The 19,426-nt window shown below is 45.2% G+C and overlaps 1 protein-coding gene across 6 annotated transcripts; it reads right to left on the bottom strand.

The window, feature by feature from the left end:
* Positions 1 to 1,523: 1,523 nt before the first annotated feature.
* On the bottom strand, positions 1,524 to 18,618 carry ZNF470 (zinc finger protein 470). Of its 6 annotated transcripts, XM_064580517.1 has the most exons (8): positions 18,141 to 18,618; positions 15,947 to 16,075; positions 14,960 to 15,048; positions 13,968 to 14,174; positions 9,257 to 9,329; positions 8,393 to 8,519; positions 8,124 to 8,219; positions 1,524 to 6,100 (listed from the first exon to the last, which is right to left on the bottom strand). In XM_064580517.1, exons 6-8 carry the CDS (start codon positions 8,424 to 8,426, stop codon positions 4,227 to 4,229), a joined length of 2,004 nt encoding a protein of 667 aa, XP_064436587.1. In that variant the 5' UTR covers positions 8,427 to 8,519; positions 9,257 to 9,329; positions 13,968 to 14,174; positions 14,960 to 15,048; positions 15,947 to 16,075; positions 18,141 to 18,618; the 3' UTR covers positions 1,524 to 4,226. The 6 variants fall into 6 exon arrangements, with proteins under 6 accessions (XP_064436587.1, XP_064436583.1, XP_064436586.1 ...); XM_064580513.1 differs by lacking the exon at positions 9,257 to 9,329; XM_064580516.1 differs by lacking the exon at positions 13,968 to 14,174.
* Between the last annotated feature and the right edge of the window lie 808 nt (positions 18,619 to 19,426).

Here is a 19,426-nt window from a genome sequence, read left to right as displayed (position 1 = left end):
AGAGAAGCCTCAGAAGAAACCTACCCTGCCCACACCTCAATTTTATAGAACTGTAAGAAAACACATTTCTGTAGTTAAGTCACCCAGTCTGTGGCATTTCGTTATGACAGCCCTCCCAAACTAAGGCACCTAGGGAGGTGGTCTGACTAGAGGCTCTTCCAGAGCTGACCAAGCCCTAAGGCCCTGAGGGTCTGAAGTTCCTCTTCTGGGCACAGTCACCATCCCGACCTCACCCAAAGGCTGACAGCTGGGGGCTAACACTCTCTGCCTTTCCTCTTCCCTGAAGGAGAAGCTCTGGGAACCAGATGGTACCAAGGCAGGTACCTGGCTCCTTCAATGCAGAAATACCACTGTCTTTGTGTGTGTGTGTGAAGAGTAAATGGATCCAGGAGAGGGTAGCCTGGGAGGAACTGTGGGGGTTGCAGGCTGAGCCTCTGTTTCTTGCAGAGCCCCTGATCAGGATCCACACCAGCCAGCAGGTGGGACTCTGGTGATGCTCAGGCAGGTCTGTGGGTCCAGGTGCCCTGCACCTCTGCCCATACCTTAGGATGTCTTATGCATTCCTAACTCACGAGTACTGGTTCCATGATGGGGTTCATTTTTATTTGAATAATCCACAAATGACCCAGCCCCCAAAATGCAGGAGGAGATCAGAGCCAATCTGTCTTTTGGGGGATGCCCTGAGCATCAGAGATGCCAGATAGGGGACATCCTACTTTCAGGTAGAGAGAGAGAGAGAGGACCTAATGTCAGACAGCATTACCAATATTACAGGCTCTCAGTGCACACGCCAGGTGTGGAGTTGGTTTTCAGGAGGACACAAGGACGGGGTGTGGCCCCCTCTGCTCCATGAGCTGGGGTGGCATCCCATTCATGAGGACTCTGCCCTCATGACCTAGTCACTTTCCAAAGACCCCCTCAGCATCATATACACTCTTTGGACTCAGCATTCCTCTTTCTCTTTAAGCTGCCATAATCCAGGATCCTGACCTCTACTCATTTCAGGTGACTACAAATAATAATTTACTTCTATGTTTACCCAGGGCACACCATGAGCTCTCACTTTCTTAGGCTAGAAAAGAAACGGGAGTCTTACTTGCTCCACCTCACCTAAAAACCAATTCCTAATACCTCAAATTTTCCAAAGATTCTATGGCCTATCACCTAATCTTCATACCAAACTCTGTATTGGTTAAGCTTCTTTAACTGCAAGCAAATGAGTAACGTAGGTAAAAAATGAAGTACTGGAAGAATGGCAGGTAGTTCGAGGAATTACAGCCTTAGAAAGCACAAAAACTAGAGTGACCCCAAAGATCTCAGCCATGAGAACACCAGTGTCATCCCTTTAGGGAGCTGCCATTGGATGATACGGACCCAACTGCCTCTCAAACTCCAGAGAGAATCTGATTAGCCAAGACCATCAAAGCCATATAGTACAGTATGTCAGCTGCTCAAAGGAAAAGAAGAGATGGTGTACTCAAAGGGAGGAGGCACGGAAAACAGGGCAGAGAAAAACAGGAAAATACATATTTTAAGTTTTATTTTTGATATTACAACTATGAGTTTATATTAGAACACAGACTGAAAATGTTTTTCATTTAGTGTAATACAACTATCCTTCTATGGCTATATACACATTTATACTTCTTTTTTCAACAGCGGCATGTAATTCTATTGAATGCATACACCATAATTAACTTACCCATTTACCCAGTACCCTAATAGTTTCTAATAGAGTTGAGTTCACCATTAAAAATTATTTTTGCCATTATACATTTACCTACCTTTGTACACTTTGGTTTTTGAAGAATAATGATTCAAACGGCATATACACACATAAATTTATATAACCGACAGTGGAATTGTCTTGTTTTTGACACAGTCACTAGATATAATCACTTTTCTGTGATTTAAAATCATTGGGGGAAAAAGGTAGATTGACATCACTTTATTTTGCATTTCCTTGATTACTAGTGATACTGGGTCATTTCCATTAGCTGTTTTTTCATCTTCTTTGAACTGGCCATTAGCTGTGTCCATTTTTTCTACTGAATTCCCGGTGTTACTATTTATTTGTAATAATGCTTTCAATATCAGGGATTATTATCCTTTGTTATGTTGGTTTGCAAACATATTCTTTCAATCTCATATTTGTATATTTGACTTTGATATTTTCCACACATAAATGTTATCTTAATGTCAGCTCCTGGGTTATGGGTAATACTTAAGAAGGTCTGCCTCAAAGTTATATTGTTTTTCTTGTACTTTAATATTGTACTTAGATCTTTGATCTTTCAGAGCTTCATTAGTGTAGAAGGTATAGTCCTGTCTTTCCATAGAGCTAAGTGTCCCAACACCACTTGATTAATCCATCTTCCCCCCACCGCAATGAAAAATCCTTTTTATCATATGTAAGGGGAGTCTAATAGGACGACCCATCCCCTCCTCTCTATCCCAAAGTAAAGAAAGCCCCAAAGCTTCATCTTCTAGCACTCATGCCCTCTGGATAAGAGGTCCCCTCAGATGGCCTACTTTGCTGTCACAGGTAACAGTCAAGAGAGAACCCCAAAAGCACTGTATGCTCCAAGTAAGAGTACTCCTCCACGGGTGGGGGTATTCTTTTTTAGGTAATGAAATGTGGTAATGGTTGCACAAATCTGAACATACTAAGTCACTGAGTTGTATACTTTAAATGGGTGAATTGTATGGTATGTGAATTATATCTCAGTAAGGCTGTTACAAAAAAACATAAACAAAAAACCCTCCACCAGACCCAAAATCACTATTGATAAAGAGTGAAGAGAACTCTCATGATCCTTCTTAAACACTCAATTCTCTCTTCCTGCAACACTGAAAGCATAATTATCTACCTTAGGACTAAAATGACTATTCTCATTATGCCCGCTGTATCTGACAGTTCCCTGCTTCTAATGCCCATATGTTCTGGGAATAGTAAGGCACTCCTTGCCATCACTCCCTAGCTCCCTCTTTCAGTGAGTTCTCATCGTGGTACATGTTGCATACTTATCACATAGTATGTATTTCAACTTTGTCTGTCTTCCCCCACTAGGTCTGTAGGGGCAAAAACTTGCATATTTGCACTCTGCTGTATCCCCGGCACCTAAAAACACGGCCTGGCACGTTAGTCAATGCTCAGTTAATGTTAAGTGAGTGAGTACTACATTCCTTACTATACCACAATTCTATATTCTACAGATGGTCAGAATCAGCTCGTCAACTTAAAAATAGATTGGTATTTTTATTGGACTATCGATAAATTTACATATTTAGCACAGGGAGGAATATCTTTGCCAGACTCTTTCTATACAAAGACAGGTCTAGCTTTCCATTTACTCTACTTTTTAATATTTAAAAAGTGAGTTTAAGTTTTAAGATCTACATTCATAAGCTAACTGCAGCATATGTTTTTGTTTTGGTACCAGTCTTGTCAGTTTCATAGAGTAAGATGGGCAGCTTTACTGTATTTATTTTATGCTCTAGAAGAATTCAAACATCACAGGAATTGTCTGTGCTTTCCTACAGGTGAAAGTGTTAAACTACCTTTTTCTGGTTATTTCATGGCTATTAATCTACTCAAGTTTTCTAGCTTGCTGACTTTAGTTTGTTCTTAGGATCTGGCTAATCCTACATTCTACCAAATGCCTTTGTTCTAAGTGGCTTATTCTAACTTCTAAGCACCAGGCAAAGTGAGAGTCCCTCATCAGCAATGCTACAAGTCCTTGTATTTAGTCATACACAGGGCGTGGTAAGCCAACACGTGACCTTGTTCATCACAGAATCTTTCAGTTCTGAATGTGTTCATTTTTCTACCTCCTGGGGAAGCAGAAGAGTCCTTTGTCTTCTCTAAAATGTACAGGTTTCTTAGTCTTAACCTACTAGATTTTACAGGCAGCTGAACATGACAGCAAGGAAACCTTTACCTTAATGGCACTAATTATATGTCAAGGGTTGTGTGCTAAGCCCTTTAAATGGACTATCTGACATATTCTTAAAGATAAATGTTTTAAATGGGAAAGTAAAATAGATTTTTATTTTTAAAAGGTTAAGCTGGCTACAGTGTTAAAAATGCACTTGAGGGGAGCAAGAGGGATAATGGTTAACACTATGGTAAGAATAAAAACGAGATGGGTTCATCTTGGACTATGATGATGGGACATACACTGGACAAAAGTGGACAGATCCTAGAGGCATTTAGAAGACTGAATCTAGAGGACTTGGTGGAATGGGGGTGAGGAGGAGGGAATAATAGAGGATGACTCTCCAGTATGAATTCGCTGATGATGAGCAAGATGTACACTCTGCCTGAAGGCTTTCCCACATTCCTTACATTCATAGGGCCTTTCTCCAGTATGAATTCTCTTATGAAGTGTAAGATGGGCAATCTGGCTGAAGGCTTTGCTACATTCCTTACACTCATAAGGTTTTTCTCCTGTATGAATTCTTTGATGTAGAGTAAGGGATTTACGATGGCTAAAGGCTTTCCCACAAACATTACATTCATAAGGTTTCTCGCCTGTATGACATCTCTGGTGACAAATCAGGGATGCTCTCTGTCTGAATGCCTTTCCACATTCAAGACACACATATGGTCTTTTGCCAGTGTGGAGTCTCTGATGTTGAACAAGATAGGAACCATCACTAAAGGCCTTCCCACATTCAATACATTCATAAGGCTTCTCACCAGTATGAACTCTCTGGTGTTGAACAAGGTGTGCAATTTGACTGAAGGCCTTACCACATTCCTTACATTCGTAAGGTTTCTCTCCAGTGTGTATTTTCTGATGTTGTGCAAGGTGTGCATTTTGGCTGAAAGTTTTGCTGCATTCCTTACATTCATAAGGTTTCTCTCCAGTATGAATTCTCTGATGATGAGCAAGGTGTGTGCTCTGCCGAAACGCTTTCCCACATTCTTTACATTCATAGGGTTTCTCTCCAGTATGAACTCTTTGATGAAGAGTAAGTGAGCCACGATGGCTAAAGGCTTTCTCACAGATACTACACTCATAAGGTTTCTCTCCTGTATGAATTCTCTGATGTACAGTCAGGGACGAGCCATGGCTAAAAGCCTTCCCACACACATTACATTTGTAAGGTCTCTCTCCAGTATGAATTCTCTTATGCTGAATAAGGCCTATGTGATCAGTGAAAGCCTTCCCACAATCAATACAATCAAACGGTTTCTCTCCAGTATGATAATACCTCCGATGGCGTATAAGAGAAGCATTCTGCCTGAAAGCCTTCCCACAGTCAATACATTCATATGGTCTTTTTCCAGTGTGAATCCTTCGATGATGAGCTAGGGATGAACAATCACTAAAAGCCTTCCCACATTCAATACATTCATAGGGTTTCTCTCCAGTATGAACTCTCTGATGTTGAGCAAGATGTGCAAGCTGGCTGAAGGCTTTATTACACTGCTTACATTGATAAGGTTTTTCTCCAGTATGAACTCTCTGATGTTGAATAAGATGAGCATTCTGACTGAAGGCTTTCCCACATTCAGTACATTCAAACGGTTTTTCTCCAGTATGTATTCTCTGATGTTGAGCAAGGTGGGCACTCTGACTAAAGGCTTTCCCACATTCAATACATTCATAGGGTTTCTCTCCAGTATGAATTCTTTGATGAAGAGTAAGGGTTGAGATTTTGCTGAAAGTTTTCTCACAGTCATTACATTTCAAAAGTTTCTTTTCTCCATAGACTTGCTTGTGTTTTTTAACAAATGAATGTGTTTTTAAACTTTTCTTATCTGTGTCAAAATTATATATTCTCTCTTCGATGGGAAATACCTGCTTTAGATAAGATAATCTTTTCAGATGAAAAACTGTCCCAGATTTGTTAAAGCGGTCTCTTTTCTCAATAAGGGTATCTATATGAGTGACTGTCTCTTGACTAAAGTATGTCTTCTGACTTACCAGCTCCCTCGTAAACAGGTCTTCACATTTCCAGTTTACCCCTAATGTGGAACATTTAAGGTCATAGCTTGGAAGTCTTTCCATTATCATTGCCTGGGATAATTTTTCTTCATAAATGCCCTGGTTTGGAGATAATTCCTTGGTCATCCAAGTATATTCCAAGTCTGAAAGATATTAAGAAAGCAAATGTCTCCTTTACTTAAGGCTAGAAGAATGGAAACTTCCAAAGTGAAACCATGTGAATCAGTTATTGAAGACCACAGAGATTTTTGACAATAGTTATATAAAGTCAGGCAATGCAACTATCTTTGCATTTTTGGAATAAACCCTCCTGGCCTCTGGTGTATTATTTCAATATGACTTTTTATTTAAAATTATGTACCAATATTCATAATTGAGATTTGTCTGTATTTTCCTTTTTTGATGCTATTTCAGTAAGATTTTGGCATCAAGTGTTATGTTGTCTTCATAAACACAATTTTTTAAATTTCTCTTTTTTATTTTCTGTCATGGAACATTTTAAACAATGTTGATGATATTTTTCCTTACGGGTTTTACAGAATTTATTTGTGGAACTATTCGGCGTTGTTGCTTCTGTTCTTGGGGGAGGCAGTTCTAAGATAACTTTCTACATTTCTTCAATGGTAACCAGTCTGTTTAAATTTTCTCTCTCTTCTGGTGTCAGTTGCAGTAATTTATATTCTCCTAAAACATTACCCATCTCATCCAGGTTTTCAAATTATTTACAGAAAATTGAGGAAAATAGATTCATATTTTTTTATATATGATTCTTTTAAATACATATGCATCACTGGTTACTATTATTTCTTTTGTTTTCTCTCATTTGTTTATATATTTGACAGTTTATATATTTTATTGGTTTTCTAAAAAAGCACCAATTTGATTCTCATTAAATCTACTATTTTCTAGTTCATTTATTCCTATTTTTATCTCCAGCAGTGTAAGTCACTATACATAACTTATTTTAGTTTTCCTTAGACTCTTTTTGTTCTTTTTCTAATATCTTGAGTTGGATGCTTATTTATATTTTTTCTTATTTCTTATTTACTAATGTACACCATTAGGGCTATAAGTGACCTACCAACATCCTCTTCTTGAACCTATGAGAACTGGAAGCAGGAAAAATCCATACTACAAGCTACAGAATAAACTGTAGCCATCTCACTTGAGGCTGATTCCACTGTAATATATAATCTATAAACTCTTATCTAGCTTTCATACCAAAAAAAACAGCTTTCAAGCAAGGCAGGGAAAAAATAAATTAATTAAAAAAAATAAACTGGGCCAAAAATCCCAATGAGTACAACAAAAGTGGGGAGATGATGAACAAAGAGAAAGGAAGTAATGTTAGTTACCTAATTTATTCATCTTTTATATGAGAATCAAATGACGATGTTTTGAATGGATGCATTTTATTTTATTTGAGACAGAACATGGAGGAAGAGTGAGAGGGAGAAGCAGACTCCCTGCTGAGCAGAGAGCCTGATGCGGGGCTTGATCTCAGAACCCTGAGATCATGACCTGAGCCAAAGGCAGATGCTTAACCGACTGAGCCACCCAGGTGCCCCAAGTGGATGAATTTTAAAATACAGATTTAAAAATATATCAAGACATAAGGGTTGTTAACAACTTGTAGGACTAAAAACCTTTTCAATTCAAGGACTGAGATGGTATGAAGGGGAAAAAAAAACCAGACATAAACAACAAAGCAAAAATCAGTAACAAAACAAACACTAAAGACAAAAATAATTAAAAGCAAAGGGAAGAGCATAACTATAATAATTGTTAACCTGATAAGCTCACATTTTAAAGAAAATATTTAAACCAGTTCAAAAAACTAAACATAAATTTATCTGAAGAATTCAGAAATATTGAACATCAGAGATGATTATACATGGTACTTGAGAACTAGGTAAGCTTCATAGAAGATAACAGAGTTCACAAACAGATTGTGGTATCTGCAGGAAATTAGAAAAGGTAAAAATGGCATGTCACACCAGTGGCGAATATCTATTTAAAATATAGTGTTAGAACAAAAAGTTGCAATTTGAGACGGATTTTGAGAGGTGTTTTCCAACAAGTATCAGAGAAGGAACATCTTTTTTTTTTTTCCAGAGAAGAAACATCTTGAGAATAGTTTCCCCAACTCTAGTTATCTGCACTTACCTGGACAGAGGCCTCCTGTCATCTCTGCTTTCATCATCCAAGGCTCTTTACCTTGCTCCAATAAGGCAATCACATCTGGTTTAGAAATGCAAAGACCTGCATATAAGAAAAGATAAGAAAATTGGCTAGGTTGTGGATATTGCAGAGCTATGACCCAATCCAAATGGTATTGAGAGAAAAGGGATATTGTAGGGAAGTGCTGATAAAGGCATAAAAAAGACTACTGAGGTGAAAAGACTCCAAAATGGGGAGGAGGAAGATACTCTTACCCAATGAAAGCAGGTTCCTGTAGTTCTCTAGCATCACTTTCTTATACAAAGTCCTTTGAGCAAGATTCAGCCATTCCCATTCGTCTTGGGAGAAGTCTATGGCCACATCTGTGAAAGTCACTGAATCCTGAAATGACACAAAAATAATCTTGCTAAATCTTCATGCCATTACTTAGCTGGCTTTAGGGGTAAAGGGCTATGCTATTCACACTATGGGGGGAAAAAAACCCCAACACTGTGCATAAGTAATTACACCAGGGTATAAATCATCCAGCTCATACAGTTAGCTACTGGACAACTTTTCTGCCTAGTTATATCATACATATTAGGAAAAAGAAAAAAATATGAGAGACACTCTCTGCTCTTCAAACATTTACAATTTTATAGTGGTGAGAAGATACTCTAAGAAAAAATGTTGACTGAAGACAGAATATCAAGTACTAAATTGCAGTTGACCCTTAAACAACACAGGTTTGAACTTCACAAGTCCACTTACATGTGAATTTTTTTCAGTAAATAAGTACAGTATTGTAAGCATATTTTCTCTTCCGTATGACTTTAACAAATTCTTTCTCTAGCTCACTTTATTGTAAGAATATAACATATAATACACATAGCATATGAAATACGTATTACTCAACTGTTTATATTTTAATCAGTAAGGCTTCTAGTTAACAGCAGGCTATTAGTAGTTATGTTTGGGGGGAACAAAGTTATATGTGGATTTCCAACTATGCGGGGATCAAAGCCTCCAACCCCCATGTTGTTCAAAGGTCAACTATATTTTATCTATGTTAGGAGCTAGACCACTTTTCTTTAACTCCTTTGGGACAGTGAGGGAAAGTTTCAAGGAAGGATGCTGACCTGATGAACATGATTTCAACCTCCACAATATATTCTAAGAAATCCTAGTATTCTGAGATGTTAAGAGGTACGTCTAAAAAATGAAAGAAAAAAAAATGACTAGCAATACTTTTTCCTTGTCACATAAAAATATATTTGCATTAGGAAAACACATTTGGAAAGTTGGTTTTTTTCTAATCTGCTGAGAAGTACCAGAAGAGATCATACGAGATGAGCACAACCTGTTTTGTTATATGGGCTGAATTTCCTAACCAGGAAAAGATACCAGTCATCCATTTTGTGGTTGCTGGCAGATTTTCCATTTCTTACTCTGTGATTTCACTTATATCAACATTTAAGAATGAGTTTTGAATAAACACCAGTTGTAAATAAAACCAGAGAAAAAGCTCAGATTATTCCAAAGAATTCAGGCTCTGGCACTGACTAGCTAGGTGATCTTGGCAAAGTTAATAACTGCACATGCCTCAGTTTCCCCACACACAAAAATGGGAATAATTTTGGTAGCTACCTCACAGCTGCATTGTGAGAATTAAATAATGTAACAGTCACAGTACCTGGCTAAGTGCTCAAGTACTGTTACCAAAGACAACAATGAAGGAGGGATAGGAAAGAAGGAATAGAAGGAGGAGGAGGCCAAGCACAGCTGAAAATACTTGGTTTAATATTTCAACAAAAGTTTCACTTATGTTTTATTTTACCTAATTTCAATATACTATAGTAGTTAAGAACATGGTCTCTGGGGCGCCTGGGTGGCTCAGTCAGTTAAGCGTCTGCCTTCGGCTCAGGTCATGATCTCAGGGTCCTGGGATCGAGTCCCGCATTGGGCTCCCTGCTCTGTGGGGAGCCTGCTTCTCCCTCTCCTCCCCACTTGTGCTCTCTCAGTATCTCTGTCTCTCTCTCTCAAATAAATAAAATCTAAAAAAACAAAACAAAACAAAACATGGTCTCTGAAGCCAGACTATGTTCAAATCCTGTTCTGTTCAGTAAGCTGAAGATACTAGTTTTGCTTTCAATCTTTGGAGATTTTTTTTTTTTTAAGATTTTATTTATTTGACAGAGAGAGACACGGCGAGAGAGGGAACACAAGCAGGAGGAGTGGGAGAGGGAGAAGCAGGCTTCCAGCTGAGCAGGGAGCCCGATGCGGGGCTCGATCCCAGGACCCTGGGACCATGACCTGAGCCGAAGGCAGATGCTTAACAACTGAGCCACCCAGGCGCCCCCTTTGGAGATATTTTAAATAACTCAGAAGAACAGTGTACTGTATCTACACATATATGTTTACCATTTCTGTTGTACTTTCTTCATTCCTGATGTTCCAGTTCCCTCCTTATAATTTCTATCTAAAGAACTTCCTTTTGTAATTCTTTTAGAAATCTGTCAATGAATTTTCTTAGTTTTCCTTCATATGAGAAACTATTTCACCTTCAATTTTGAAGGCAATTTTTGCTTGACATATAATGCTGGGTTGACAGTTCCTTCCTCTGAGTGCTTTTTAAGTTGTTCTACTTCCTTCTGCCATGATTTCTGATAGAAAATCCACAGAACTGAAATCACTGCTGCCCTATATGTTTTTTCTTTTTTTTTAAGATTTTATTTGACACATAGAGCAGGAGAGAGATCACAAGCAGGTGGGAGGGCAGAGGGAGAGGGAGAAGCAGGCTCCCAGCCAATCAGGGAGCCCGATGTGGGGCTCGATCCCAGGACCCTGGGATCATGACCTGAGCTGAAGGCAGACACTTAATGGACTGAGCCACCCAGGCGCCCTGCTGCCCTGTATGTTAAGCATCATTTTTCTCTGGCTGGTTTCAAGGTTTTCCCCCTATCTATAGTTTTCAGCAGTCATTATAAAGCTCCCAAGCAAGGATTTCTTTTGAGTTTATCATGCTGGAGTTTGCTGAGCTTCATGGATCCACAAGTTTATGTCTTTCACTAAAGTTGGGAATTTTTCAGCCATTATTTCTTCAAATATTTTTTCTACACTTCACTTTCTCCTTTTTGGGACTTAAATGATACAAATGTTAAACATCTGGTATTGTCCCACAGGGCCCTGAGGCTCTCTTCAATCTTTTATCTATTGTTCAGTTGAGATAGTTTCTATTTACCTTCAAGTTCACTAACTCTTTCCACTGTCATCTCCATAATGCCACTAAGCCCATCCAGTGAGCTTATTTTGGTAATTATATTTTTGATTTCTTACTGATATTTTCTATTTCTTGGCTGAGACAATCTATTTGCTTCAGGAGTGTTTACTTGCTCAAGCATTTTTATAATAGCTGCTTTAAAATCTTTATAATTCCAACATATATGTCACATCAATGTTAGTATCTGGTGATTTCCTTTTTCCCTGGGAATTGAAATTTCCCTGGTTTTCCATAAGCTGAGTAATTTTAGGTAGTATCCTTGACATTTTAGATGTTACGAGACTCTATGTCTTGTTTAAATTATATGGAGAGTGTTGATGCTTTGTTCAGGCTCCATTTCCAAAGCCTATGAAGTGACATTCACCTCTGTCCTACTCGTGTACTACTCGGTGGCCAGCGATCTATCCTGAGTTCACTTCTCCTGGAGTATGGTATGCTCTTCAGGGCCAGACACATGCATGAGCAACTTAGAGTGAGCCCAGGAGTTCATCAACAACTTCAAATAGTTGATTTCCAAAGCTCCTCCTTCTCTGTGGTCTCTCCAGTGTTTTCTACTTCCTAGTGGTCCCCTTTTTAGTCCTCTGGCCAGATAACTGAGGCTTATTTATTCTCCTCTACTGTGTAGCTACCCTAACGTACCCAGCCCTGGGGCCAAGCAAGGAAAGAACAGAAGCAGGAAACAAAAGGCAGTAAGAGTTTACTCCACCCTCTGGGGAACACAGCTTCTTCAATTACAGAGAAAATTTCTCCTCCTTCAGAGTTTTAGACTTCTGCAGACCCCACTGCTACTGTCTCAGGGCACAAGAAAACAGAGAACTTTTTTTTAAGATTTTCTTTATTTATTTGACACAGAGGGACACAGTGAGAGAGGGAACACAAGCAGGGGGAGTGGGAGAGGGAGAAGCAGGCCTCCTGCAGAGCAGGGAGCCTGATGTGGGGCTCAATCCCAGGACCATGGGATCATGACCCGAGCCGAAGGCAGACATTTAACGACTGAGCCACCCAAGTGCCCCAGAGAACCTTTTTTTTTTTTTAATATTTTATTTATTTGACAGAGAGAAACAGCGAGAGAAGGAACACAAGCAGTGGGAGTGGGAGAGGGGGAAGCAGGCTTCCCACAGAGCAAGGAGCCCGATGCGGAGCTCGATCCCAGGACCCCAGGATCATGACCCGAGCCGAAAGCAGACACTCAACCGACTGAGCCACCCAGGTGCCCCGAGAACTTTTTTTTTTTTAAGGTAGATTTCCATCCACCCTCTCTGAGCATTAGATCCCCTTCCTACTTCTTGAGCCTGAACTAGGTTTTCTCCTGCAGTTCTTTTTATCCATGACAAAACCCCCTTCTGGGTTTTGTGCTTTGTTGAATCCATGCTACGAGATACTGGGAGGGGGGAGAAAAAAGGTAAACACATCGCATTTTGGGTTTCTTCCCCAATCAGCCTGCTACTATTTACTTTTTAGAGACCTCAAATTGCTGCTCCATGTATGCTGTTCTGGTTCTATAGCAACTTTCAGTGGGAAAGACAGGGTAATAAAGTATGCTCAGTCCATCTTACCCAGAACAAGGACTCTCCCAAATTCAGTGTAAGTTATTATTAGTTTTAAAATTAACATTCCATTGGATATAAAAAGCCTCGTTATGTTTAGGGTTCCTTGTGCATCAAACATCATATTGTAGGTTTTTCACATGTTTTACTGTGTATATGATGTGTGTATTATATATATTGTATGAAGAACTACATGGGCACATAGGCAAACAGAAGCATACAAAGCTAACGTTTATATAGTGCTTATTATGTGCCAGGTACTTTTCTAAATACTTAAAATGCATGAACTCATTAATGCTCAGAACAGTACTATAAATGAGCTACTGGTATTATTCCCATTTTATGGTTGAGGAAACTGAAATTAAGGTAATACATCTAGCTCCACTGTATACCAGGAACTGTACCCAGGCAGTCTGCTGCCAGAGTCATGTTGTTAATCTTTATGCCATGCTCTGCCACCCTCAAAATATTTTCCTCTCACAAATAACAACACTGCTTACATCTGAAATGCTTAAATGCTTAGGAAACAAGTTCCATTGGTACTGCATGCTTTGTGGCATTGTATCTGATCAGAAAAGGTGTTTTGCTTTAAGTTGCTCGTTGTGTCTTTTACATAAAATAAAGACAATTTTACTACCCTGTTACTTTTTATTTGGTAAGTTTTTTAAGTTTATTAATAAAATTTTATAATTTCTTACAATAAAATTTGCTGATGACACTCATTTAGCAGTTCACTTTAATCAGAACATGAATTACAGTTCTTAAGTCTACTACTGGTCGTAAAAATATTAAAATTGTTCTGGAGTAAAGTTTGAGAAACTCTAATCCACAAGAAATTAAAAATTAGAATTTAGTCCAAGAAAATAATCAGTGATGAGGGCAAAAATTCAACAACAAAGATGATGACTGCAGTAATCTCAGTTAAGTAATAAAACATTGGCGATAATTTAGCTTTGGAACAAAGGTCTGATTAAATAGATTATGGAATTCATCCTAGAAAGAAAAAAGGATATAGAACATTACCTGGCATTTTAAGATGCTCATGATTCCAAGTCATGCATACGCTGGCTCAAATGCCGGCCACCTCACCTATGCGTGCAGGTATCTTCCTCTTCCTTCAAGATACAACTCAGGAATCACACCTCCCAACCCCTCCTCCCTCCAACACGGAGTATGACTGTGTAGGCTCTATGCCATTCACGGATCTCTCACCAAGGAGGCAAAAAGGAGCTAAAAATAAAGTAGATTTCCTCTTGCTAGACTGTGGCCTGTCACAGAGCTTCACCACTCTAGAAGAAGGGACACCTTTTTCTAACTCACCCAAAGGTATTCACATGGCCTATGAATGGTCCTTCCTCACTACTCCAGAGGAAGTCTAGTCTATACCTACAGCACTGATCACATTGTATAAATAAATGTTCGCTGCCTTTTCACTTCTCCAACAGATTATAAGCTCTATGAAAGCCAGGATGGCTACTTAGGAAGTAAGCAGATCATGGCTCTCAAATTTTCTCAAAGGACTGTATTTCTGTGTTGTCACATACTTATGAAAAAACAGCACATGGAAAAGCTCAGAGTGGGTCATTTCTTAAATGAAAACTAAACAGCTATAGGAAGAAGAGGAAACTCTTGAGAGGGCACTAGGTTATTTGAGTCTATCTCTATGGCCCCCATCACTCCCCAGAAAGGGAGGAAATAGGCCCCAGGGTGAACTCTGAAGCAGACAAACTTCAGAAGGAAATAAACATTACCAAATCCTGGAAAGCAAGACTGTATTTTAAGAAGGGAAGAGGGAGGGCGCCTGGGGGGGCTCAGTTGGTTAAACGACTGCCTTCGGCTCAGGTCATGATCCTGGAGTCTTGGGATCGAGTCCTGCATCGGGCTCCCTGCTTAGCGGGGCGTCTGCTTCTCCCTCCCTCCCCCTTCTCATGTGCTCTCTCTCTTTCTCTCTCTCTCAAATAAATAAATAAAATCTTAGAAAAAAAAAAAAAGGGAAAGAGGGAATAGTAACTCACCAGGGACGAGGCTTTAAGAAGTTCAACTCCCATCACCTCCTCCTCTTCCTGGTTCCTCATTAGAAGGGCTTTACCCTGAGAGGGCAGAGCTGGGAGAGGAGAAAGGAGTACTGAGAAGCTGTGTCGCTCTAATAATTACTGCCTAGAAACTCTTTCCTCCCTTCAGCTCCTTCTGTTCTCACTCCCCCACTCCCACCCCAAAATCCCCTCACAATCAGGCACTCACAGGGACACCTATAATTTACAGCTGGGGTCCTTCTCTGCTCTGAGTTTTCAGGCTGAGCACAACTTCCCTCTCTCTCAAAGTCACCCATTCATTAACATTTGGAAAAAGCCATCTCGCCCGGAAGAGAAGTATTACCTCTGTTACAACAAAGAGTCCATGTGGCTTACAGAGACTGGACCCCCCCAAAAAAAAACCATCAAGAGACCCATTTTGCTTTGTGAAAAACTTTAGTTTTAAAGAAGTCCCTTGTCCACTCTGAGCCAAGTTTCTTTAATCAGAAAGAGTTTGAAAAATAGAAACTTGCTCAGTGGGGGTTTCGGGATCTCAACCCTTGGGGATCTCAACCCCTTCCCCGGAACTCTGGACAGGTCAGCTTCGTACTCCGGCTCCAGGGACTCCCCCCATGACTCTCTGGACAGGTCAGCCTCACACTCTGGGCCCAGGGACATCACCCCCCACCCCGACTCTCTGGACAAGACAGCCTCACGCTCCGGGCCCAGGGACCCCAACCACTGGCTCTCTGGACAGGTCAGCCTCACACTCTGGGCCCAGGGACCCCATCCACCGGCTCTCTGGGCAGGTCAGCCTCACGCTCCGGGCCCAGGAACCACCCCCCTTCCCTGACTCTCTGGACAAGACAGCCTCACACTCCGGGCCCAGGGACCCCATCCACCGGCTCTCTGGGCAGGTCAGCCTCACACTCCGCAGGAACCCTCTCACAGTCACTTTTTCAGCTGTCCGAAGTGGTTAAGGATACTGACCTCAAGCAGCTGTAGAGGGGATTACATGAGAGTCAGTACAGAAGGGACTCGGGAGTCAGCCAGTTCCGCATCCGCATCCTGGCTCCTCCACTCACTGGCGATTACTTGTCCTCTGCTTCAGCGTCCTATCTGTGAAAAGGAGGTAGTTTCCGCTTTGTGATGTGATACATTTAGGGGATATTTGGTGTTACTCAGCAAAATCAGCAAAGAACAGCATGGCTGCGAGCAGTGCTTCCTCCCACTGTCTCTCTCTCCTCACTCTGGTAGCAGGGAGAGGGGTGCAGCAGAGAAGAGCCAGGCAGGAATGGGAAGAGTTCTGTAACCTTGCCCTGGAAAGGCAGGGTTCCCTCCCCATTTGCAGAGGAGGCTGTGACCATCCCCTCACCTGCCAGCCCCATGCCACAGTGACCTGGGGGCCAGGGCCTTAGACCTGGTCAAGGGACTCTGGGCAGGTCAGCCTCACGCTCTGACACCAGGGACACCCCCTCTCCCCCGGCTCTCTGGGCAGGTCAGCCTCATGCGCCGGGCCCAGGTACATCCCCCCACCCACCCCGACTCTCTGGACAAGACAGCCTCACGCTCCGGGCCCAGGGACCCCATCCACCGGCTCTCTGGGCAGGTCAGCCTCACAATCCGGGCACAGGAACCACTGCCCCCCAACTCACTGGGCAGGTCAGCCTGACGCTCCGGACCCAGGGACATCCCCCCACCTGCCCCGACTGTCTGAACAGGTCAGCCTCACAAACCGGGCCCAGGGACCACCCCCCTTCCCCAACTCTCTGGGCAGGTCGGCCTCACGCTCCGGGCCCAGGGACACCCCCTCTCCCCCAACTCTGTGGACAGGTCAGCCTCACGCTCCGGGCCCAGGGACACCCCCTCTCCCCCAACTCTGTGGACAGGTCAGCCTCACGCTCCGGGCCCAGGGACCACTGCCCCCCAACTCACTGGACAGGTCGGCCTCACGCTCCGGGCCCAGGGACCCCACCCACCGGCTCTCTGGACAGGTCGGCCTCACGCTCCGGGCCCAGGGACATCCCCCCACCTGCCCCGACTGTCTGAACAGGTCAGCCTCACAAACCGGGCTCAGGGACCACCCCCCTTCCCCAACTCACTGGGCAGGTCAGCCTCACGCTCCGGGCCCAGGGACATCCCCCCACCTGCCCCGACTGTCTGAACAGGTCAGCCTCACACTCCGGGCCCAGGGACCACCCCCCTCTCCCCCAACTCACTGGACAGGTCAGCCTCACGCTCTGGGCCCAGGGACCCCACCAACCGGCTCTCTGGACAGGTCGGCCTCACAAACCGGGCCCAGGGACCACCCCCCTCACCCCAACTCTGTGGACAGGTCAGCCTCACGCTCCGGGCCCAGGGACCACTGCCCCCCAACTCACTGGGCAGGTCGGCCTCACGCTCTGGGCCCAGGGACCCCACCCACCGGCTCTCTGGACAGGTCGGCCTCACGCTCCGGGCCCAGGGACATCCCCCCACCTGCCCCGACTGTCTGAACAGGTCAGCCTCACACTCCGGGCCCAGGGACCACCCCCCTCACCCCAACTCACTGGGCAGGTCAGCCTCACGCTCCGGGCCCAGGGACATCCCCCCACCTGCCCCGACTGTCTGAACAGGTCAGCCTCACAAACCGGGCCCAGGGACCACCCCCCTCACCCCAACTCACTGGGCAGGTCACCCTCACGCTCCGGGCCCAGGGACCCCACCCACCGGCTCTCTGGGCAGGTCGGCCTCACGCTCCGGGCCCAGGGACACCCCCTCTCCCCCAACTCACTGGGCAGGTCAGCCTCACGCTCCGGGCCCAGGGACCCCACCCACCGGCTCTCTGGGCAGGTCGGCCTCACGCTCCGGGCCCAGGGACACCCCCTCTCCCCCAACTCACTGGGCAGGTCGGCCTCACGCTCCGGGCCCAGGGACCCCACCCACCGGCTCTCTGGGCAGGTCGGCCTCACGCTCCGGGCCCAGGGACCACCCCCCTCACCCCAACTCACTGGGCAGGTCAGCCTCACGCTCCGGGCCCAGGGACACCCCCTCTCCCCCAACTCACTGGGCAGGTCGGCCTCACGCTCCGGGCCCAGGGACCCCACCCACCGGCTCTGGACTCCCGGGTCCGCCGGCCCCCGCGGCCGGGGACGCCCTCCTCCCGCACTCGCGCCGCCGCGCCCCCGCCACCGGACACCCGTACCTGTGCACTCAGCCCCGGGCCGCGCCTCCAGCCTCACCGCCCCAACCGGGCCCGCGCCGGGCTGGCCTCCCTCGGGGGGCTGGCCTCCCTCGGGGGGCTGCCCGGGGCACGCCTCGCGCCGTCATCCGCTCCCGCACGCCCCGCCCCCACGGGCTGCCGGACGCGCGCGGCCCCACCGCCCAATCAGGCCGTCGGCTGCGGCTCCCGAGCGGACCGGCTCTCTCGGCAGCCGCCCGCCCGCCCGCCCGCCCGCCCGCGGCCGCCGGCACTCCCGCTCCCGCCGGAAGTGGGCGTGTCCTCCGCCGCCACGGCCCCCGGGGAGGCTGGTCCAGACCGGGCGGCGCACTGCCCGGCTTGGCTCCCCCCAGCTGCGGGCTGGGGACCGCTCCCCTCGGCCCCCTATAGAGGCGCGCCGGCGCGGAACAGAGCCGCCCAGAAGCCTCTCAGCGCCGGCTCTGGGTGCCCCAAATATGGCGTGCCTCCCGGAAGCGAGCTGGGCCCGAGGATTCTGGGAGCCCCGGCCAGGCTCCGAGTGCGCAGGCGCCGCCGTGAGGCGCCCCGGGCTGAGGCCTGGGCCCCCCGCCCCCGCGCCGGTGGGATCGCAGGAGGCGGCGGCGCGCCAGCGCGTGGCCCGTGCGCGGGGCTTAGGGAAAGGGGGAGAGTGAAAACTTGGGCTTTGCTTGGTGTTTTGTGCACTAGTGAGTGTGAGTGAGGTGGGTGAGTGAGGTGAGGTGAGTGAGGTGGGTGAGTGAGGTGAGGTGAGTGAGGTGGGTGAGTGAGGTGAGGTGAGTGAGGTGGGTGAGTGAGGTGAGGTGAGTGAGGTGAGGTGAGTGAGGTGAGGTGAGTGAGGTGGGTGAGTGAGGTGAGTGAGGTGAGGTGAGTGAGGTGAGGTGAGTGAGGTGAGGTGGGTGAGGTGAGGTGGGTGAGGTGAGTGAGTGAGGTGAGGTGAGTGAGTGAGGTGAGTGAGGTGAGGTGAGTGAGTGAGGTGAGGTGGGTGAGGTGAGGTAGGTGAGTGAGTGAGGTGGGTGAATTGAGGTAGGTGAGTGAGTGAGGTGGGTGGGTGAGGTGCGTGAGGTGAGGTGAGTGAGGTGAGGTGAATGAGGTGAGGTGAGTGAGTGAGGTGAGTGAGGTGAGGTGGGTGAGGTGAGGTGAGTGAGGTGAGGTGAGCGAGGTGAGTGAGGTGAGGTGAGTGAGTGACGTGAGTGAGGTGAGGTGAGTGAGTGACGTGAGTGAGTGAGGTGAGGTGAGTGAGTGAGGTGAGTTGGTGAGGTGAGTGAGTGAGGTGA

The sequence above is a fragment of the Mirounga angustirostris genome, unplaced genomic scaffold (assembly GCF_029215605.1).
Source record: "Mirounga angustirostris isolate CCGP_5_RB_7025 unplaced genomic scaffold, mMirAng1.0.hap1 SCAF_16, whole genome shotgun sequence".
Lineage (NCBI taxonomy): Eukaryota > Metazoa > Chordata > Mammalia > Carnivora > Phocidae > Mirounga > Mirounga angustirostris.
This window is presented reverse-complemented; position numbering and strand designations above follow the sequence as displayed.